Source organism: Diabrotica undecimpunctata, chromosome 3 (genome assembly GCF_040954645.1).
Source record: "Diabrotica undecimpunctata isolate CICGRU chromosome 3, icDiaUnde3, whole genome shotgun sequence".
Classification (NCBI taxonomy): domain Eukaryota; kingdom Metazoa; phylum Arthropoda; class Insecta; order Coleoptera; family Chrysomelidae; genus Diabrotica; species Diabrotica undecimpunctata.
Genome location: NC_092805.1, coordinates 171,205,751 through 171,230,028, shown reverse-complemented (window position 1 = coordinate 171,230,028; position 24,278 = coordinate 171,205,751). Strand labels below are relative to the sequence as shown.

Genomic DNA, 24,278 nt, shown 5'->3' with positions numbered 1-24,278 from the left:
AACTAAACAAGAACAAGTCCTGATTTTAGCCTCCTGTCTCCCTCTGTTTAAAATATTATACACTGAACACACATATAGACAAGCCGGTATGGTTAATTCTCTTTCCCTCGCCAATCTAACAGTGTAGATATTTAGAACACTCGTGGCTACCAACGTGACAAAGAAGATATGACAATAAACGAACTTCTTTGTGAGTTTACATAGCCTACTTAAAAATATCGTCCCAACTGCACCACAGCGTCTAATTTCGAAGAAAGCTTTATATGAAGCTAAGCTAAAATGATCTACCAAGCCCTCAAATTACCTTCAATTTGATGTTCTACAATTCTAATGATCTTTATTTTAATGATTACCCAATTTAAGCCTAATGTTAATTCATTGACGACAAGATTGAAATTCAACATATATTGGGCAAACACACCAATATATGCATAGAAGGGTCGTTGCACACAAACATAGTGTACAAACCAACAAATCAAACACAACAACCTTAGCCAATCATTCTACAGATTACAAAAATTATGCAATCTGTCTCTCTCTCTCTCTCTCTCTCTCTCTCTCTCTCTCTCTCTCTCTCTCTCTCTGTCTCGTAGTTTTTTAACACGCTACCTCTTCTTCCCTCTAGCAGAAAAATAAAGTAAATGCAGTGGGTGAATTCTGCAAAATATCTTAAAACTAATAGAAAAGCCATCTCATTTGCCCGATGCCCAATTTTCAAATTTCAAAGAAAGCCCTGCACGAAGCCAAGCTAAACCGACAATCACTCTTTAATTACCTTTAACGAAACGTTCTATGGATTGATGATGTTGTGTCACGAATTTCGGTATCCACTTATCGCAAAAACGTTCAAAAAACGACTTTTGCCACCTACAAGATACATTCTTTAATGCAAACGAATGGAAAATGTATTTTTCACTCGTTTCGACAATACGATATACAAATACTGATGATGTAAAGGAGTAAAAAAAAGTAATACTAACCTTTTGAATGGATGGCGTCCTTCGGTGAACCGCAAGTAATAAATATAGCCGAGCAGGACGGTGGCGGCGGCAAACAGCAATCCGTACTTTCCCTTGAATATACACCAAGCGGGCAGATTCCCGTTTATCCTATGCCAGATGCTTTTGTTCCTGTTCAGCCTCTTCCTCATCAGCTGTTCTTCTCGTTTTCGTTGTTCCAGCCTAAAACATACGGGCGTTTTCGGTCGTTTTAGTGAAATATTTTGTTAAGGGATTGAACTTACGAGGCTTTACTACTACACTTACGCTACAGAGCCATGCTTGAGAGCAAACTACGAGAGGAAGGTGCGATAGAGAAGAAGGCGGAAAGTCACTAAGCTAGCAAAGTATGAATGTAGATTTTTTACACTTAATGTATACATGTAACATAAAGGCATTCGTGATATCGTTGGTTTCATTCGAGGAGTACGAAAGTTTTAAATTCTGTTGTACCTTAATTATACAGAACTTCCACAAATTCTTGTCAACAGATGTCGACGAAAATCCTAAAAAAAAAGAGAGCTTGTATCGTCGCCGTTAACAATTGCTACTCAGTGGTATACAATTTGAATCTAGAAGTAAACATAGAAAAAACAGAATAGACAAAATCAAACATGATCGATGTAGAAGAAGCAATATTGGATAGAAAGACCAAAGAAGAAAAGCAATATCAATGTTGAAAGGAGTTTTATGACATATAATAGATTGATCACTGGAGGAAGCAGAGGGAAAGTCAGGACGGGAAAAGAAACATAGAAAATCATACATAGAATACAAACAAAAGTTAATATGGCTTAAACCTGTACAGAGAATGGCCAATCGGACTCCCAAAAAGTATAAGAGGGGAATGGAAGAAGGAGAGCATAATTAAAGGGCTGAAGAAAAGATATATTTTTTAAGAATTGAACAATAACCCTGTGAAACTTTCATTGATAGACTGAGTCCTTCACCTAATAGACTGTATCAATATCTCTTAATTTAAGAATATTTAACGACTTGCGCACTTTACGAATGAAACCGACGATATGTTGTGTACAAGTACCTGAACAAAATTTTAGCACCGACCATCAAGTTATTTTATACACATAACACATTGAATTTAGTAACTTTGAAAGTGTAATTTTTTATTTGTTCTGTACAAATCGAATTCGTATCCAATATTAATATGTATTTAAGCAGTTTATCAATATGATTTCACCTACAATATATACACAGCCATGAGAAAGTTCACCAACACCATTATATGTATATATAAGATATTTAGAATGTTCAAACGCAAGCAAACGCTAACTTGTCCTGAGATATGACTCACCTACTCTCTCTACAGTCTTCGATCTTTCGGCCAATAAATATGGGATCGAAAAGATAATCTGGTGTTAAAACATGTTGATGATTACGAGTGGTTTTTTCTTAGCAATGAATATATTATGGTTATACACTAATACGAGGAAAAACTAATAAGTTTTCGGCGAAATAATAAAAAAAATGAGTTTTTTTTAGTTGAAAAACTGCACCTAATTCCCAATGTGTTCTTGCTTTGCTTCAGTACAAGTTTTCTAATGTTACTGTCTCTGAAAGTTCCTAACTTTGACATCTCTAGAAAGTCTTTAAAATCCGCATTTACTTCGGTAATATTTCTGCATATAATTGAAAACGTTTTCCATTCGCAAATTTCTTCAAATTTTATAAATAAGGTGAATTTTTGTACAAATCGTACATCGAATAGCCCTAATTTCGAGGTGTGTCTTTTAAATAACCAGCCAAAATTGCTGCAAAAAAAAACACTTCTCTATTTGTAACCTTTTATTTCGAATGTAGTCACTCTCACTTCTATAAGTAAATATATATACAGCCATAGCATTCGATTTCGTTAGTTGTTTTTGTATTTCGCCGGAAATAGAGTAAGTATAAAAAGGGCAACTGATTGTTGTTTGATGTCACATAAAACTTGCAAAACCCGCTTTTAGTCCCATAATTTATTGAAGGAAGTATATGACAATGCATGCTTATGGTGTTCACTTGTTTTTGAATGGTTTAAGCCCTTTCAAGACGACACAGATGAAGGTGAAAGTAAATCACGACCATGTCGTGTTTGGTTCAGTTAAGACCGTCAATTTCGATTTCTTAAACTCCAGCTTTTCTTAGTAGACCAGTGTTGGACTGTCCGTCTTATTCGCTGGATCTGATATCGTGTGACTTCTATTTGTTTCTTAAGGTAAAATCTGGATTAATAGGGCACGAAACGGCACACGTCCTCAAGTAGCCGAGAAAAGCATTGTTAGCACTGTTTCAAACATCGAAAGATTAGCACTTAATCCTTAATATCTGGCAATATTCAATATACGTTATGACAAATATTGTTATTTTTCTTTATTTATTTAAAACGCTAAATAACGTAATCGAGGACCCGAAGTTAAACAGAAAATTGTAGTGGTGGACAGTCATCCAAGTTAGTATTCAAATTTCTTCATTCGTGAAGTCTTTTTCACAATTCTTTCCTTCTAATGCACTAGCATCGCTAGATAATCAGTGATCTGCTTAGGCAGTATTTTTTATGAATTAGACAAAAGAGCGACCTTAATCATTCAGCAACTTTTATCCTGATGTTAGGTGGAGAGATATCGAAGATAAAGTAGAGCATAGTGGTAGTTGTGTGTCTCAAACATTCAGTAAAGATTCTTTCTGATTCGTTACCAACTATGGCTATGTCTAGTATGTGCTGGTGCAGCGTATTCTTCTTCTTCACGTACCATAGCAGAAATATCGGACGTTATCGATCACCATTGCGAAAGCTTCCCGATCTTCTGCCAAATGCAATAATAATTGCCCTGCATTTGATATCTGAATTCATTAACGAATGTTTTTTAAACAAGAAATCAGGATCAGTTGTAGGATTCTATATCGATTTCCCCTCACTAAATGTCCCAAATAAGACAGTTCCGATGTTTAACGGTCTTTAGGAATTTTCTATTTTTGTTGACCCTCCTTAGTACTTCTTCGTTAGTTTTTCTTGCTGTCCCAGGTATCTGCAGCATTCGTATATGAATCCACATTTCCAATGCTTAAATTCTGTTCACATTTGATACTTTTAATGTCCATACTTCTGCTCTATACAAAAGTACAGATTAAATATATCACTTAATCATTCTTTGCCTTAGTTCTAAACTGAGATGATTATTGCAAAAAAATGCAAATGTGTGCTTATTCTTCTTTCTTCTCCAAAGGAGATGAAATACATGTGTTGTACTCCAACATACCAAACAACTGTTATTCTATGTATACTTAGAATAGTCCTAGATTACAGGATAGTCTAGTAGTAACTGGTAGAGTCGCTCTACAGCTAGCATAAGAGATAGTCGTTAGCTTCCTAAATCAAACAGCTGCGTAAAACAAAATATTTGCCTGAACAAATTCATATTTAGAATTTCCTTATACATAACTGTGCCAACCAACCTAGAGAAACATTTGTAAAAGTAAAATCTATAAAATATTCTGAAAATTGTTTAGCCAGATATTTTTTATTTACACTCTAAATTTAACTTCAAACATATTAAAGGAATCTCGCCTTTGTGGTGCTGAAATTTTGTTCATAGTTTACAAAAAAACGTTAAATACAAAGCTTCAATTTTTTAAATGTTTTTTGAAAAGATATTGTATTCAAAGAAGTATTTTGCGAAATAATATACACTATTTACACATTTATGATTTGATATAAACATTTTTTTACAAAATGTATTTTTTATTGATTGATTTTATTTACATTTGTACAATATATCTTCGGCTAATAAAAATTTCAGATGGAAACAAATTTACGAATAGCAAACGAAATGGAGTTTTTAGAAATATATACAAACAAGAATCTTTGAGATGCTTTTAAATGGATCAATTGAGACGAGATTACTAAATTTGTGAAAACAAAAAAAATCAAATAAATTAACAAAATAACTGAATGATGCACTTTACGAAAAGATAAACCAGCTTAATAGATAGAAAGGCGTAAAGAAATAGTTTTTGAAACTTGTAAAAATATATAAATTCCTAGACAAAATAAATACAAATGAAATTTTTTAATCTCTGCCTACGACCTAATACTTTGTTAGGATAGTTCCATAAACAGTCAATGGAGTTGAGGTCAGGTCTGTTAGGTGGCTACACCATTAACTAACTCTATACGAACGCTGAAGCAGTAGTCGTCTCTAAATACTGCACATTCCCCACCAAACCGAACACTTAAACAAATGTTGTTACTTAAAAATCTCTCTGCTGCGGTTTTTTGATGGATTTTTGCTTATAGAACAATGTCAAAAGAACTATGGTACTACTTTGAACAAAGTATTCTGATGCTACCTCGACGCTGGTCAGTGCGATACTTCAGAGTCCATTCAATGCCAGGATCGTCCGAGCGTGATTTTGAAACTAGTCTAAAATGACCAGAAGTTTTGTAAGTTTACAATTGACACTCCTGCTTTTAGAAATGGATTGTCTCAGAAACCAGCTGTCCTTTTCAACGGTACACCGCTTTTGCCCCTAAAGGGATTTTCCATTTTGGTTGGCGCTACAGCCCTTCGTGAGCTTTGGCCTGCCTCAAAACATTCTTTCTTCCTTCCCTGTCGAGTGTCAGTCTTCTCCATCTCCTGCATTAATAGTTTTTGAAAAAGGGTTACAAATGTTTGACCGCCACATTTACATATTTCTGCGGGTAGGTTATTTACTCCGGGTGACTTGTTTCTGGCTAGACACTGCATTGATTTATTCATTTCTTCTAAAGTTGACAAAGTTGGTAGCTCAGTTTCCTTCTGTTCTAGTTCTATACCATCTCTACCTTCAGCTCTACTTTCTCCAATAAGTAGAATACTAAAGTGTTCCTGCCACATTTTCATTACTTCTACTTTGTCGTCCAAAAGTATTCAATTATGAGCCTTGACTTGGGTTCGCTTGTGGCTCGAATGGTAATATTTCGTTAAATTGACGTCAATTGAGCTGGTATTTCTAGTCTGAGACTTCGCAGGAGAAAGTTCTCTTGCCCGACACAATAATAGGAAACGTTCTGAGAATATATAGGACAACTGTGAATAAGATATAACCAAAATATACACCAGCGGATCAACTGAGAACGTGACATAGCATATAAGGAACGTCTTAACGTTCCTGGGAACCGATGCAATCTCTTCTGGTTAGCTGCTTCCTACACTCTATGCCTATGACAGAATGCTTATCATTTATCTACTGAGAATACCTTAATCAGTTATCATTATTTCCTAATTAGTATAAAGTGGTAGCTTAGCTTCATCTAGAAGTTTGACTTAAAAAATCGATTAAATGATTAAGAAACACAGCATAAAAAATGTATGATACACATAAAAATAAAAACCACAAAAATATTATTTACCACCACCGCTAAGTGTTACACTACAATTATAAGTAGTCATCGAGCCATAAAAATTAAATATTCAATATTTGTTCCAATAAACCGTATAAAGGCACAAGAATTAGGTATATATAATACGCGCAGATATAGAGTGCAAGTTCCTGCACTTCGACTTTATTAAATTTACTTCTAAAAATTGTCTTTCACAACTTGCATTTGATTGAGGTAAAGCTAATACAGACAATGCAAAGTCACTCAAATTAGCCAATAGAGGATTATAGTCAAAATGTTTATTTGACCCACTTTAAAATATAATTCATCAACATTTTTGAATTCCATTAAAATAACCTGGTATTGTTGAAGTTTTCTCCAGTCGTCATCGATCTTTTGCATTGTCTGTAGGCCTTGAGGAATACAAATTCGAATCAATTTTGACATTAGTGGTAAAATATGTTGGCAACTGTTAAAGCTATTTTTTTTTAGAAGGTGTATCTTGCCCATGACTCAATCTGCAAAATCATTTCCCTTTTTAATTCCATACAAACTGTTATCAAGAAACGTCTGCATCGTTCAAGAAAAATCCTGTTTCAATTCATCGTCTAAATCATCAATATTTTGCGTCGCCCCAATTTCTAGAATTATGTTGTTAATGTTGACAAATGTTGTAATATCTTGCGGATAAATTGTTACAACATTAGTTTGTCTCACATATTGTGGGTCCAATGTTCAAGAAAGGAGATAAAGAAGACCCCAACAATTATAGAGGTATAAATCTACTGAATACCGCACTTAAGTTTACCACAAAAGTCCTAACCAACAAAATCAATAAACTAACAACTTTATCAGATGAACAACAAGGACTCAGATCCGGAAGATCCTGCGTAGACGCCGTATTTGTACTAAGACAAATCACATAAAAGGCCATCGCATTCAAGTCGAAGACGTCTTACACCTACTGTATAAAAGAAACATACCAATCAATATTATACAAACCATCGAAAACATCTGCTTCCATAATCGAATACAGGCAAAGATAAATGGAAAACTAACACAGTGTATATCAGTACAAAGTGGAGTCAGACAGGGTGACTCGTTGTCCATTTCTCTTTAATATAATAATGGACGAAATAATACAAGCAGTATGTAAAGGTCATGGCTACAGAATGGGGAAAAAAGAAATCCAAATATTATGTTTGCACACGACGCCGTATTAACCGCCGAGACAGAAGACGAGCTGCAAAAATTAACACACATCTTCAATACAACAGCCAAGAAATACAATATGATAATATGAGCAGAAAAAACCAAATGTATGACAACATCTAAATACCCACTATGATGTTAAATCGAAACTGATGGGAAAATAATAAAGCAGGAAGCAAGGTTTACATATCTTGAAATAGATATAACTAGTTACGGAGATGTTGAAGAATAAGCACGACAAAAAAGCTTAAAAGCAAGTAAAGCGGCGGGATCTCTTAATGACACAAGCTGGAAGAACAAACACCTAAGACAAGACACAAAAACAAGAATCTATAGAGCAACAATTAGACCTATATTAACATACACGGCGGAAACAAGACCTGAGACATAACGAGACGACTACTAGAAACAACAGAGATGAAAATACTCCGACGAATATCAGGGAAAAATCTGTTAGGGAGAGAAGCGAAAAGATAAGAAGAGCCTGCAATATAGAAGACATTAATGGCTGGAAAAAAGATGGTGCGATAATTTAAACAATTTAGGAGGCTAATATTGAAGAAGAAACAGGCTTGAAAGCCTACATACAAGAAGGAAGAAGAAGAACATATTGTGGGTCCATGTAAGTAAATAATAGATCTTTATACATTGTGATCACTTCGCTGTGCAAATTTGTGATAACTACTTTATCGCTTTGGAAAAATTTATTTAATTCCTCAAATTTTGGTAAAACCCATTCCAAAAATAGGCAAACAGTGCCCATTCTAAATCATCCATTAATTTTAATTTTATTTTGCTTAGGTTGCGTTAAAATGTTGAAGTTTAGCGTCCGAGAAATGTTTGTTTTCATTTCAACGTTTGTATATCTTACACGAGATACTTACTCGAGATAAAAACTTAAAAGAGAATGATCATAGAATCAACTGAAATTATCATATAATTCGAGCGGAAACATTCGGGTTTCAATCGGGAGACTAGGAAGAAATATACTTTTGATCTCTCTCTAATAAGTGGAAACAATGCTAATATATCTGTATCTCTTGCAAATTTTCTAATACTAGACCGATTAAGTAAGCGAAATAGATAAAACGAAAACAAACCACAAAACCGAATGAAATAGCTAACAATGAACTGAGAATATTGAGAAAAATTGAGTCTGGAACACAACGAATTTCAATTAGGATGCATGTAAAGAAATAAAAACACAGTCAGAAAAGAAGAGTCGAAGAAACGAAGAAAATAATTATTTGGCATTGTTTCAAAATGGCAAGTAAGAGAAACATATCTTAAGCTGACTCCCATTGAAAAAATAACTTTTTCAAGCTTCTAATAACATACTGACACAAGAGCTTTAAACAGACGTATCACATTTCGTCGATATAAAATATTACAACTAATCCTTAAAGGCAAAATAGAGGGCCGTAGAGGTGTAGGAAGAAAACGAGTTTCTTGGTTAAAAAACATTCGTGAATGGACTCAGATATCAAATGCAGGACAATTATTCCATATTGCATAAGATCGAGAAGCCTTCGCAATGGTGATCGCCAACGTCGGATAGTTCTGATATGGCATGCGAAGAAGAAGAATATCACATGTCGTATATTGTCATTTAAGAAAAATGTTAATGACGACATATATTTGACAGTTTGATCACTATAAATTGAACAAATAAATCCACCGTTTTCCATAAAAGTTGGGTACTACCAAATTATGAGGCGTAATGCATAATTCATACTTTTTTAGGCGCCATTTTGGAAAGACTCGATAGAATAAGCTGTCGAATAAAGCATTAGTTGCCATAAGAGGCCATTTACATTTTTTTAAATGTCTCCCATCGGTTATTTTAAATTCTTACGTCACTACAATATAATAACAATGTGGAGGTGCCTTTATAAGGTGGACTAAGACGGGCAAAATAAACTGTTGTAATGTTCTTACAATATATGTCTGCGAATATTGAATTATTACGGCTGATGAAGCGAAATAGGGCGAGGTTTAAAACAACGACAAGTTTTATAAAAATGTAACACGTTTATTAAGCTAAAATCATGGTAAAAGCAGTTAAATTAAGTAAAATCACTTTTTTCTCTAAATAATAAAAACTACACTACTTATATTTAGTCCTATGCTTGCGTAACAGCAATGTACTAAGCATCAGCAAGTAAAAGCGAATACTGAAAAGATTTTTAAAGAAGTACAAAACCTTCTCTACTATCAAAAATACTCCAAAGGGTACATACTCTTTTTCCACCCGTCTCTTCACCAACTGTTCCAACTTCTCCGGCGGGAACTTCCTGTAGTACTCTGAAGCCTTCTCCAGGATGGCTTCGAAGTTTAGATTGTCGGGTATCTGGGATAGCAGGCAGTGAATGCTCGCCATATCACAGCCTTCTGCGAACACTTCTTGTCTTCTGTAAATGACAAGAGATGCGGAGACGTAGAGTGACATGTCCTGGGGCGAGGCCAGGAAAAAGTCATATAATCGCACCACGTCTTTGTATTGGTTGAGGGAGTGGCCGAACCACGTCAGGTACCAAGGAAGCGCGAACATTGTACCTACTGAAGCACTAAAACAGAAGATATATATCATGATTGAAGCTCACAATAAAATTAGACAAGAAATCATCACAAAACTTCTTACTTCTGAAGCAGATCATAAATAAATATTAGGAAAATATTCAACAGTGTCTTACTTCTTTTCTATAACTATATAGGATCTTCGAGTAACTGTAGGTCAGAAAGTAGTATATATAGTAGTATATAGACATAAATTACATTAGCAATTGCCTGAGCATTTTTCCTTGTTATAAACATCTCTGTTTCTTCGTATAGAGGTCGCTACAGGCGTACACTGGTATATTGTGTTATAAGCCAATTAAGTTTAAGCTTTATGCTGCGATTTCATTAGTATAAATAATACAGTTGGAAATATAGTCTATTAAATATGCGATTTTCAAAAAGAAGAAGCATTGCTTGTTGCAGTATTGTTGGACGAAGAAAGACAGTTCAATCGAATTCGAAGATATATAACATGATTCGGATAAAAAAACACCAGCTATAAACGTAAATTACTGCGTTCTGAACGCTAAACTAATTATATCGCCGCGATTGCCATCAGAACCTTTCTTTTAATCGCCAGCAGGTGGCGACAAGTATGTACTGACTCCCTTGTTTGTTTCTGAGGCGTCCAATCGCGGTAGCCATCTTGAACGCGTATGTGTGTTTTCCGCATTACGACTACAATTTTTTTAACATAAAATTTCGTAAACACACAAATTATCTATACTAGTTATTAATTTTCAAGACTTACCTTTCTAAAAAATTATAGAGATCATGATCGACCTTCGACAAAAGGGCATAAATGTAATTTAACCTATAGGAAGTTTTCTCCATGGTGGGCTCCATACAATCTCTCAAATGAGTCGTGCTAAGGTTTTCCATGATTCTAAAAGCTACTACTTCCCCTACCACTAATAAAAATGTTATGGCGACGTCGTGATAACCCTAAAAGATATTTTTCGATAAGCAAACCTATAGAAACTAGATATAATGGCAAAAAAAAGTATGGATGAGGATTTACTAAATGAGTTGTAAAAATAAAGCTACTCTAGTTTGTGGAGAACACAACGCTGAGAACTATTATAGGCAATATGAAGAACTCTAAAAGAAATAATCTGGCTAATGTGGTAAATTCCAAGCGATCGAAATGGAAGAAATATCCGAACATACACAAATAATTGAGATAACAACCGGAGAGTTAAGCGATGCCCTCAAAAGATCGAAAAACGGTAAAGCAGCAGGACCTGGAGACATCCCAATTGAGTTGGTAAAGTATGGACCAAAAATATTACATGAGATGTTGGTTCAACTATTTAACAAATGCTTAAAAGGACAAAATATACCTGATGATCAGAATGTTGGATACATCAACTCAATATTCAAAAAAGGGGATAAACGCAAACGCTCTAATTTTAGGGGAATAACTGTTATCAGCTCAGTGGGGAGGTTGTATGGTCGAATAATAAAAGAACGAATAGAATCAGAGACATAAAAGAACAAAATGGATTTCGTGCAGGAAGATCGTGCACTAATGGTATATTCGTTCTGCAGCAGGTATATCTGTCTATCTACCTACCTATTGTTTGTAGATTTAGAGAAGGCATACGATACGGTACCTTTGAAGAAACTGTTCTAAACATTGACGAAAGTAGGTCTCAGTAGAGAGTATGTGGATGCTGTCGCAAATATATACAAAAATGCAAGAAGTGTCGTTAAAGAAGGAAAATTTATATCTGAATCATTTCCAATAACAAAGGGGCTTAAAGATTGTCTATCTCCGACCTTATTTAAAATGTATATTCAATCATCGCTAGAGCAGTGGAGGAAACAAATATCCGGAAAAATAAAGTCTAACAACTTTATTTTTCGCAGATGATCAGGTAGTCTTAGCGAATGATGAAGAAGAGATGGACTACATGTTTAGAAAACTAAAGAATGAATATGAAAAATGGGGCCTCAATATAAATATGTCAAAGACAGGGTATCTTAAAATAGGAGATGATGAAGAAGATCCAGAGTTAAAAATTAGAAATACAAAAACATGCAATGAATATAAATATCTCGGATCTATAATATCTAAAGAGGGCACTACCAAAAGAGACATCGAAAACAGAACGCAGCAGGGAAAAAAAGCGGTGAACATTCTAACCTCTCTACTATGGTTTAAACATATTAGACAAGAAACGAAATTGACAATCTATCGAAAAAACATAGAAAAATAATAGAAGTAGTATAAATGGATTTTCTAATGAGAGCGTGTGGTGTATCCAAAAAGATCATATCAGGAATGAAGATATTAGAAGGAGGACAAATATTGTATATTCCAGTGTAGACAGAATTGAAACGAGACAAGTAGTGTGGAATGGTCACGCGAAGCGAATGGCCAAAGTAAGCTTTAAATTACGTAAGACAACAAAGAAGAAGAAGAGGAAGGCCTTCAGTTACCTGGGAAGAACATGTACGGTACATAACGAGAGATAGAACAATCAAAGAAGACGAATGGATGGACAGAAAACGATGGCGGTCAAAATGCGAGAAGCGGCAGAGGCTGTAGCAACCTCACTGTGGGTAACTCACTCATATGTGAGTAAAATTGACATTATAAAGAGAATAAATAGTAAAAATTCACAAAAAAGTTATGGAATGGGAACTAATGATAAGAAGTGGTGTGAAAGACATGATAAACTTTGAAAGAGGCCGAGATAGAGGAAACTGCCCTTTAGAGACAAGAAGAGCCTCGAACTCTCTATGATACTGGTATATATTGTAAGTTTAACTGAGCTAGCGCAGTAAAAGCTTTATCAAATTCAGGACGCAGTAAAACTGCTAAAAAATTTTTATTATTTTTTTGTATCTCATAATTGTTTAAATGCGAAAATAAATTTACCTGGTAATATCGTAGATGTGGATATTTTATAATGACACGTAATATAAGAACTGTTAGTTGGTCTTGCAGAGCTAGCCTCTGCTTGTATGGAATGCCTGAAAGTAAAGTATACTTATAAAATCAAATTTCTATGTACTCCAGCCATCAAAAAACTCGATTTACCAAGAATCTGTACACCGTAGAAAAAAATATTGCAAATAAAAAATGTAGCTGAGATAATTTTAAACAAGAATGTTTATAAGCATTTTTTGTGTAAAATGAACCGTTCTCTTAAAAACAACGCTTGAAGAGACCGTCAATGTTCAATCTATAATATAAAACTGAATCGCAAAATGTGTTGGTAAGCGAATAACTCAACGACGCATGGACAAATCTTAACAATTATTTTTTTAAAATGTTCCTTGAAGTCTAAGGATGGTTTTTATGGCAAGAAAAATTCAAATAATTTCCGGGAAAACCCTAAAACAGCCCTTTTCTGTTTCCCATACAAATATTTTTTAACTAAATGTAGAGTCAATTTGAACTTTATTGCTATTCAATAAAGTTTATATTAAATTACAAGCACTCACTGTTGTCTAAACAATGTAGGTGTGTTACTAACGTCGAAGAGTCAATTTGCACTTTATTGTCGGTGCACAAAGTTCAAATTCAATCAAATGTATGTGTGTGCGCGTTCGTGTGTGTACGCTTTCCTTTGTGTGCGTGTTCGCGTTGGAGGATCTAATGCTTTCACACAAAAGTGATAATATCGTAAACCCGACCAAATTGAAAAGTCAAAAAATGTAAGAGCTATAGATTTGATTGGCCTCGCAATATTCTTTCTTTTGTTTTAGTTTCGGAACGCGACATACATTGCATCAGTTTTCACGTCGTTGCATCTGTCAAACAAACCGCGTTAAAAAGCGTTTATTATCTTTAATAATTAATTTATTAATAATTTAATACACTCTATACATATACAACATTGTTTTGGCTTAAAGAACTTGACTCCAAGTCATATCAAATTTAAAAAAAGTTGAAAAAAAACTAAAACGTAGTGTTATATCATCTTTGATTATATTCTCTTTCGCAGACAAAGAACAACCAAACAAACAACAACAACCTGTCAATTTGCCGGTGTACACACACGTGTTGATTTTCTGTTACCTTATCTACTGTTTTCTTTTGTCAACTTAATAAACGAAACAAATTCTCCAGTTTTCTTCGATTTATTTTTGATTGATTGTTTTATATCGTGTTTTGTGCCTTAGTGTTTTAATACCTGTGATTAATAATTATTAAGTATATTCGATATGCTTCCTATAAGACGAAGTAATTTAGGTAGAAGAACCCGAAATGCTACAAACCAAACAAATTACCGATCTAATCATACTGTACAAGAACGTGACGACCGAAATGAACGTGAAAGAATTCGTATAGCAAGAACGCGGGAAGCGAGAGCGAGAGATTCAATTAATAATCGCGCAAGTTTGAATCGAGCTGCTTTCAATTACGATTTAACAATTGACTACAGTAACTACCAATGTGTTACTATTGGATCTATGAACTTGGTTTGCCCTCATTGTAAGGCATTGAAATACAAAAATGAAGCCAATGGATTGTGTTGGGCAAATGGGAAAGTGAAATTGATACCATTGGATCCACCACCAGAGCCATTGTACTCATTGGTTTCAGGAATAGGACCAGATTCCATACACTTTTTGTCAAATATCCAACAATATAACAATTGCTTTCAAATGACGTCATTTAGTAAAATGAACGTAGTTCAGTAGAAAATTCCATGCCAACTTTTAAGGTATGTACCAATCTGGAGACATATTCTCTAAACAACTCATTGACATTGGTAATGGCAAATTTCCTATAGATACCTTGACTGGTTGCATTAATTATCCTCAAAGTTTTTGTCAGTTAACTCGATCAGAAGATGAAGTTATTCAAAAGGTGTTTCCAGATGTTGCTCAAAATTACAGAAACCATGATTGGTTTAGCGAACGGGCTATATTGGCTGAAAAAAACATAGCTTTAAATGAATTAAATTTCAAAATTCAAGAACAAATTACAGGCGAATTGAGAATATATAAATCAGTTGATTCGGTTACTAACCAAGATGATGTCGTCAACTATCCGCCTGAATTTTTAAACTCGCTGGATTTACCAGGATTGCCACCTCACAATCTTCAATTAAAGGTCGGATCGGTAGTTATAATGTTGAGAAATATCAACCAACCGCGTCTTTGCAACGGCACACGGTTAGCGATAAAAAAATTATTGAACAACGTGATAGAAGCAACTATACTGAAAGGAAAGTATAAAGGAGAAGACGTTTTGATACCACGCATCCCAATGATTACGACTGATGTACCATTTGAATTTAAACGACTACAGTTTCCGGTGCGGCTTGCTTTTGCTATGACCATTAATAAGTCCCAGGGGCAATCATTAGGTGTTTGTGGTATTAATCTAGAAAACCCATATTTCCCACATGATCAGTTGTATGTTACCTGTTCCCGTGTTGAAAAACAATCAAATTTGTTTGTATATTCACCAGGTAATCAAACAAAAAACATTGTATATCATAAAGCACTACAATAAAAATAAAACAGATTTTTATTAATAATTATGATTCACTTGATTTACAATAAAGCGATTACTGAAAATACTTATATACGTTTTATTTCATTATTCTTTATTACATGGGTTATTAACTCTATGTTAATAATACTAATAATAAATAATTAATTAGGTCGCTATGTTTTATAAATATTTGTCACCTTTCTTCCTTCTTCTTCCTTTGCCCTATCCGTTTCGGACGTTGGCTATTAACAAGGCTATTTTGACTTTGTTTACGGCACCTCTGAACAGTTCGGTCGATGTTAGTCCGAACCATTGTCGCAGGTTATGCATCCATGAGTGTCGTCTTCTTCCCGGTCCCCTCCTACTGTCGATTCTTCCTTGGACTATTAACTGTAGCAGCCGGTACTTAGTATGCCTCATGACATGTCCGAAATACTCAAGCTTCCGTTTCTTTACGGTGAAGATTATTTCTTTGCTTTTGCCTATTCTGTGCATTACTTCCACGTTAGTGATGTGGTCTGTCCAGGATATCCGAAGAATACGGCGATATATCCACAGCTCAAAGGAATCTAGTTTCTTCATGGTGGCTTCCGTTGTGGTCCATGCCTCTGCTCCATAGAACAAGACCGGGAAGACATAACACTTGACCAGTCTTAATTTTAGTTCCATTGAGATTTTGCTTGTGAACCACTTTTTCATATTGTTGAACGCGTTTCGCGCTTTTTCAATTCGTGATCTTATTTCTGTTGACTGGTCCCATTTTGTGTTGACTGTGGTTCCAAGGTATGTGTATGTCTCCACTTGTTCTATTTTTCGGTTGTTTAATGTCAATTGCATCGGAGGTTGTTGTGTTCTGCTGATGAGCATGCATTTAGTTTTGGTTGTATTGAGTTCTAAACCATATTCTGTCACCTTTAGGTTCCCACTACCACTTTAGATTATTTTTCTCTTAGTTTGAAGCCCTCTGGCAGACATCCGGGGGTTTTAGTGGGTCCAAAAGGGTGGCCAAAGTTCGTAGAAGCTAAGATACTTAGGTCACCCGAGCTGACCCTCACCCACCGCCCTATCATCATGGTGACGGTTCTGTTCAGGAGAATTAAAGAAATAAACTGTCACATTCCAAATCTATTTGACAAAACGAAGTCTGTCGGATTCGCTAGTGTTCAATAAAATTTGTATCAGCTCGACGGTAAAAATTCGATATCTTTTGATTCAAGTGACTTATCGACAAAAATCAAGATGCGTTTTAAAGGTAAAGAGTTCAGCTTTCGTACGCAGTTTTTTATTTTCGACTTTTTTGCGTTTTTACCTCCCTGCATTATTGCCAATATGATCGCCAATGTTCGATAATCGGACAGGGTACTGAAAGAAGAAGACCACCCTGCGAGTGGGGTGTGTTGGGGGGGAAGTCCGGGGGTAAACGTGGTAAACTTTTATGCATCTTTTTTGAGGTCCCAAAATTAATATTCTCTGCAAAATTCAGCTCGTTCGTATGATTTTTAGGGATCAACTCTCAGATGATTTGACTTTTCTTCGAGTAAAAAATCTTTATATCGCATTGTCAAATCTACCAAAATTTATTTTTATATATACGGACTAGAGTAAAATATGCAAGAACACTATCCCTCATTGTAGGGAATGAAATAATGTGAGAACTTCAGCATTTTTTTTAAATATAAATATGACTTTTTACTGTATTATATTTTATATACAGTCCATCCGCTAGATCTTTGCACAAGTATGACGATATTCACGAATTATTTTTTATATTACGTCTCTTTCCTACTCACAGAAACTTTGTCTTTTATGAGGGAGGTGGTCCAAATGTTCGAAACATACCTCGGTCCTAGAAGGTGGGCGCCTTCCAGATTCTAACAGTGAAGAAATCTTTAAATTTATGATTGTATAGGATGCTTAATTAAATATTTAAAATAAATTTTTTTACCCAGGTCAAAAGTGTTCTATTTTTTCAATTTATTATACATAGATTTCTTTATTTGTTTTGGTTTATTTCCTTTAATACGAATGATGACAATGTGCAAAGATACAGCAGATCTGTAGCAAAACTTGTTATCAGATGATGTTAAACTGCTCGATTAACTCAAATTTACACGAATTAAAATTTCAAAGTTACCCAACAACAATATTTATAGTTTTTATAAAAATATTTACAAAAAATAAATAGTAAAGTATTACATTACATAATTTCTCTCTTTTAATCTTAAACATATGGTTAAATTTTTTAAGAAAACATCTATACAGTACTGTTGATGTTTACTTTGCAAAAAGGCATCATGTTCTAATTTTAACTCTGTTATATCGAAAATCTTATCGGCTGCAACAATTTTGCACATGTTGATGTAAAAAATGTAGTATGTAATGTAAAAATTATCTAATAAAATATGTCGTTTATTAGACAAAATTCGTGATTTATGAGACAAAAACATCGATATGCCAAATTCCTTTAATCACATACATTAGATAACAATACAAACGAACTCTAAATAAAAGTAAAAGGACGGACCACGTCTTAATTTTTAAAGATTTAAATGCCCGTGCAGGCCATCAATCAATACCAGGAGTAGAACAACATTAAGAAAAAGGACAATTCGCTGCCTTTAACAACCTAAATCTAGCAAACACGTTTCTCCAAAACATATAAATAAAAACACTTGAAACACAATAGAACAACGATCTCTAATAAATCATATCATAAATAATAAATGATCCAAAACCTTATAAAAGATATAAATCTCTACCGAGGCATCTACTCAGACAATTTCTTTAGTATCTATAATGATATAAATAGCTAAATGGAAGAAAAATGCAAACAAAACAGTCCAAGTGGTGTATAAAGTGCACATGCTACAAATACGCAGCATAAGGGATCTATATTCAAATAGATAAGTCAACATCTATCAGAAGTTCCAAAAAACAATGATATTAACACAGAATTGGAAAGGAAGCAATAGAGAAAAACACAAACGAACAAAAAAACTATGACTGTAAAAAAAAGTACTACAAACAGCGATATATGGGAAACGGTTTCCTTACAGAACTACTACAGAATACCTAAAGACCTATACATATATTCGGTTTTTTATAACGTCTTACGACGTTGTCTGACTCCCAAACGCCACTGTATTCTGTCTTGAGTTAGGTCTTCGTCCAGATTTCGAGCGCTAATCGCTTTCCTAACTCCCAGGTTCCAGCTCTGTGGTGGTCTTCCTCGTTTCCTCTTCTCTGGGGGTTGCCACATCATCGTTTTTTTAGGCAAATTTTTCGTCCCCCATTCGGCTCACATGTCTATACCATATGAGCTGTTTTCTCTCAATATCCTCAACTATAGTGCCCTCTATACCCATTTGTTGTTTTATCACTTCATTCCGTATTCCTATGTCCTAAAGACATATACAATCAAAAGAGATATACTAGACAGGTAATATGACAAGCTCACCAAGAATCCTGAGGTAAGTTTATTACTGAAATCGTATATGATATACACAGAAGACAGACATTACCAAGTCATGACATAATATTTAAATCAGTCAGAAAAGAAAATCAAAGGATAAAACAATAAAAAGCAATCAGATTATGACACCAATAATGTAATTGAAGAAGTCCATGAAATACTGATAGATGAGCTACAAACCACACTTGAAAATATGAAACATAGAAAAGCTGCAGGGATAGATGGGATCAATACGGAATGAATTAAATATGAGGGCACTTTTTACCACTTACGACTTTTCCAACATTTTAATATGTGCTGGAAGTAATATGAAATTCCAGACCCATGGGAAACAATGGAGATAATCTCTTTATTCAAAAAGAATAAAAGATGCAACTGAAGAAACAATAAAGGCATTTGTTTACTAAATAAATAATAGTCTCCCATTTTATACCGCTTCGCGGCTTTGGGAGTATAGCAGGGTAGTCTGCTATATCTGCTATATGCTATGTAGTATGTTTACTAAATACTTACACAAAAAGTACAAAAATCTAAATGTATAAAACTGTGACTGTACCTTGATGCATGCAGAGATCTAATAAGAAATGAAGATATATATGTAATGAGCTAAATATATACTCTACAAATAATTATAGCTAATAAAGATAAATGGCCAAAAAAAAGGCCAAAAGGCAAAAGAGCGGAAGATCATGTACGTCAGCAGCTGAGTTTAAGGAGGTGCAATTGCACCCCCTGTCCGGAAAGCAAGTACCTAGCTATACATGTATAGTTCTATATTTTATATTGGTTAATAATATGTGTAGATGCAAATGCATCCCCCTGAAAAGCAGATGTACCACCCTGAAATTAGAAAACCTTGAAAAAGATGGTCATAATACCCTTGTGACAACAGAACTTCAATAATACCATGTATTGAAGAAAAGCACTTAATTTAAGTAGAGAGTTTTGTTCACCAGATCAATTTTTCTATTTTTTGAGATCCAAAATTATTGATAAATTCTTCAACACAGTCTTTAATACTTTTTAAATCCAGATTATATAACAATTCTTGGGTTCATCGTGTTTCTTCAAAAAGTTATATATATTTTTTTTTTGGCGGCTCTGTAGATGTTTTAGTTAAATATTATTAGAATTCCATGTTGTGCAATAATACAATAACAAAACCTCTTAATTAAACTGTATTTTTGCAGAAAAAAACACATGTAAAATACTTATATAACGAGTAACTTCAAAATAGCATCCTTGTCTGGTAATTGATAGTATGAGAATGATGACTGCCAACCTCTTTATTTATTTTACATTTTTCAATGCAGAAACTTCGTTTTTAAGACCTTTATTGTAATTAAAATGCAACTAATCATTCAATAAGTTAATACAAACAATATGTATGAAATCTAAACTAGAACTGATGTGTAAGTTCAACTTTTTAATGTCAGCATCATATTTTACAACTTTGAACTATTATGATATCGATTTTTTCCATTTATCTAAAACTATAATGTGTTTTGACATTGTTTAAATAAAACATCACAGTTCAGCATAAAGGCATAAAAAATTTAACCAATATGAACAATGTTTAATTTTGTAACTTATTCTTCAGCTCCATTCCCTCATAAAGAAGCTATTTCACTGTCAATAATTGTTTGTGTACAATCTAATAATTATTTTTTGTAAATGTAAACCATCTCGATAATGTTGTGTTAAAATTGTCCCTGAATAGGGTATATAGCAACTTTACTTTGGTCTGTCAATAGGAAAAATTGCATAATTGAATATAACACAGTCGGACGATTTTCACATTTGGTCCCATTGAAGATAGCTATAATAGAGCTGTCAATTAAAGTTCATAGAACGAAATGTTGGTTCTTGACTGTGTTGCCATGTTTGTTTAATAAATCGGAAAATAGCATGTGATTTATAATTAATAAAAATCCAATAGAATGTTAACAAACTAACAGTAAAAAAGAAATTCTTTCAAAAAATAATAAGAATAGTATTCAGGTACTTTCCACAGATATCTGGTGACTAGTGGTTTGAGGATTGCCAAATCTATTAGCTTATTATCAAAGGCAAATGCCAAAAAATGTTGTAATAATTAACTGCAATTTATATGAGAAGAAACGAGTATTTATTCGTTCGTGTTGTATATAAAAAAATAAAAAAAGTGCATAATTCATATAATAATATAATAAAAATGTATTTTTAAAAGCTTCTCTATTTGTAATTGAAGCCTACAACATATACATTATAAAGACATGACAACACAGTCAAACATCAAAAATTTGTTTTGTGAATTTAATTCACAGCTCCTTTGTAGCTATCTTCAATGGGACCAAATGTGAAAATCGTCCACACAGTCTTAAAGTCTAAACAACAAATATAAGAGATATAATTACATGTGCCTTACAGTCATTATTGATGGAGTCCTAACCTTAACAACCTTCCATATTCCAGTCATAGGCATATTTGTATTATATGTCTATGATTCCAGTAGAAATCATTGGCAGAAATCTTCATGCAAAATTTATGAGCCAAAAAAAGCATAATAATAAGTTTTCATCCACAAAAATCAATATTTACACAACATCTGAGGTAAAATGAATAAATGACTGTAGTTGAGTTGGAAAATATGTGAATATAACAAAATTATCAGTCTTAAATTCAATTAAAAAACAATCAAACAGTATTTAGATGATTATAAACATCAAAAATAACTAAGACATATCTACATGTGCCCTACAGTCACTATAGAAGGTATCCTAACCTCAACAACGTTCCATATTCCAGTAGAAAATAGAAAATATTGGCAAAAATCTTTATGCAAAAATTATGAGCCAAAAATGCATAATAATAAATCCGTAAAATAGTTTCATTTTATTCAGCATAATAATAAGTTTCCATCCACAAAAATCAATATTTATGAGGTAAAATGTGTAAATAGCTGGAGTAGAATTAGAAAATATGTGACTATATCAAAAGTATGTCTTAAATTTCAATAAAAGGTAATCAAATAATATACAGATGATATGAACTTAAAGTTGCATAAAAGAGAGAAACCCTGTAGTTGGAGAAACATCTTTGTGGATTTTTGTCTGGGTCTTATTAACTTAATCCCTAATATTTTCTACAGTAATAAAAAAGTTCAAAACATTGATTTGAATGTATTAATGATATCTACATAATTATCAAATCAGATCTAAAATATGCCTCATCATATTTAAAATTACTTATCTCTGTTATTATATTTATTATGTTTTTATAATGGCTGTTTTCAAAATATCTAATGTAATCTTACATTAAGATAGGTTATGTTGCATTATCTCTACACTGGACCAATGATTTATATCAAAGGTTGATAATATCAGACTTTGTACATTGAAATATATATGCTTACCTGGAGGAAATCTCTTTAAAGACCTATTAACGTCTAACACTACCTGCTGATATTCACTATGACTAGATAATTCTTCTAGAGAGGGTATTTTTTCATTAGAAGTTGGATCTACTTCCAGTAATAATGGCCATACTTTGCATCTCAAATCATCTAAAATAATCATTTTATAATTTCAATCACCAATTATTATTTCTGAATAAAAATATATTACCTGCTACTAAACCATATTGTGTTACAGCAAATTTCTTCCAAGTTTTTATTGTAGTGTATTCATTGTTTAAAGCTTCTTCTATTAACAATCTTTTTTCAGTTTCTTCTTCGGTTTCCAATGCTAAAAGACAACCTTTAGACTAATTTAATAAATTTAAAACTAATATTACCTCTGTCAAACTTTAATTCTGATCTTGTATCTTCCATATCATCATCCAAATCATGGTTATATTCGTCAGACTTCTTTTCAAAGGACGATTCATTATTGAACAAAGAAGTAGTTTCATCCTCTACACTGCTAATTTCATCTTCAAAGTGCTCCATTATTACTTTATTGTATACAAAATACACTCTAAAACATCCTGAAACCGATTCTAAACAATATTACTATTATAACCTCGTCCCGCACTAAACGTCAATAAATGCCAAAATTAAACAGCTGATTGTCAATGTCAATTTCTGCTTTCGCATTCATGAGATTTTCTTTAGGCAATTATTAATTGAAATTCTGTAATGTGTATATTTTTATAAAATTTATAAAAATAATCGGTAATATAATTTGATGGTAACGATGTTCAATGTTTACAAAGATAACTTATAATATTCAAATTATATTTATACTGGACTTGTGGATGATACTATTTACTATGCTAAATGATTATTTTTTTTTATGAAAAAATTAATATTTTCTGCAGGTGCGCCATGGATTACATCTATATTTTTATGTTCAATTTGGTTTGCATTAAATCAACAATTGAGAGTATTCAATTTTGACATGATGTGGTTGGCTTGAATTGAATACAAAGGCATGTTGAATATCATCGAGTTTCGCCAAATGTATGCAATTTACAATTCTTTTCTGCCTGGGTTACAAAGTTACAATACCACAGAATAAATATAATAAGATAATAATTAATAACAATCAAAATGCCCACTCTCAGATGCCGCCTTTGAAGTGTGTCAGCACGCGATCGCCATATTTTAAACGGAAACACAGATTCGGATAGAGAAATTTATGACAAACTACGACAAAACCATAATTTAATTTTTTAGAGATTATTAATTCAGTAAATTTGAAATAATTTAATCTATTCTTCAACTAAAAGTACGACATAAAATATTGCATATTATGTCTATGGTTGCCGTAAATCAACTAAACCGGGTTCATTTATCTATGCAGAAAAGGTAAACTTTCCCTGAACAGCACTGGTTCCGTTTAAAACATGGCTGATTCCGTCTACGCGAACGAGATGCGCGTACTTATCTTGACAAGCAGAGTGGGCTTCCAAACCAACATAAAAGTCAAACTACACATAATATATGTTTTATGTATATTGGATATTTATAACATTCAGATTTAAGTCCTATGACCAGAGTATATGATGAGTATATGACTCTCACTCCCTTTAAAGGAGACCCAGTTGTTTTATGTTCTCTAGAAAAATTATAGGATTCATTTTATATATATTTGTTTTACCCTTCCCCTGTATATTTGTATACGCTTCTGCTTTAGCTGTTAACTTTTAGCTGTTAGCTTTTGAAGATATGTACCCGCGCACTTTTCTTGTCACTGTAAATAGTTTTTCTTGTCATTTATATTTTTTTTCAAACTT

The 24,278-nt window shown here is 33.4% G+C and overlaps 1 protein-coding gene across 2 annotated transcripts in view; it reads right to left on the bottom strand.

Moving 5' to 3' along the window:
* The window catches only part of LOC140437825 (TBC1 domain family member 20), a 32,944-nt gene extending 9,845 nt beyond the window's left edge, over positions 1-23,099 (bottom strand). Inside the window, exons 1-8 of one of the 2 annotated variants that reach the window (XM_072527587.1) lie at positions 22,836-23,099; positions 22,667-22,786; positions 22,456-22,605; positions 13,016-13,110; positions 10,880-11,073; positions 9,810-10,136; positions 981-1,181; positions 776-867 (exon numbers count right to left, since the gene is read on the bottom strand). In XM_072527587.1, the coding sequence (XP_072383688.1) occupies positions 776-867; positions 981-1,181; positions 9,810-10,136; positions 10,880-11,073; positions 13,016-13,110; positions 22,456-22,605; positions 22,667-22,786; positions 22,836-22,989 (1,333 nt within the window). In that variant the 5' untranslated portion in view covers positions 22,990-23,099. The remainder of the gene's footprint in view (positions 1-775; positions 868-980; positions 1,182-9,809; positions 10,137-10,879; positions 11,074-13,015; positions 13,111-22,455; positions 22,606-22,666; positions 22,787-22,835) is intronic. The other variant, XM_072527588.1, reaches the window with a different exon arrangement.
* Positions 23,100-24,278: the final 1,179 nt, after the last annotated feature.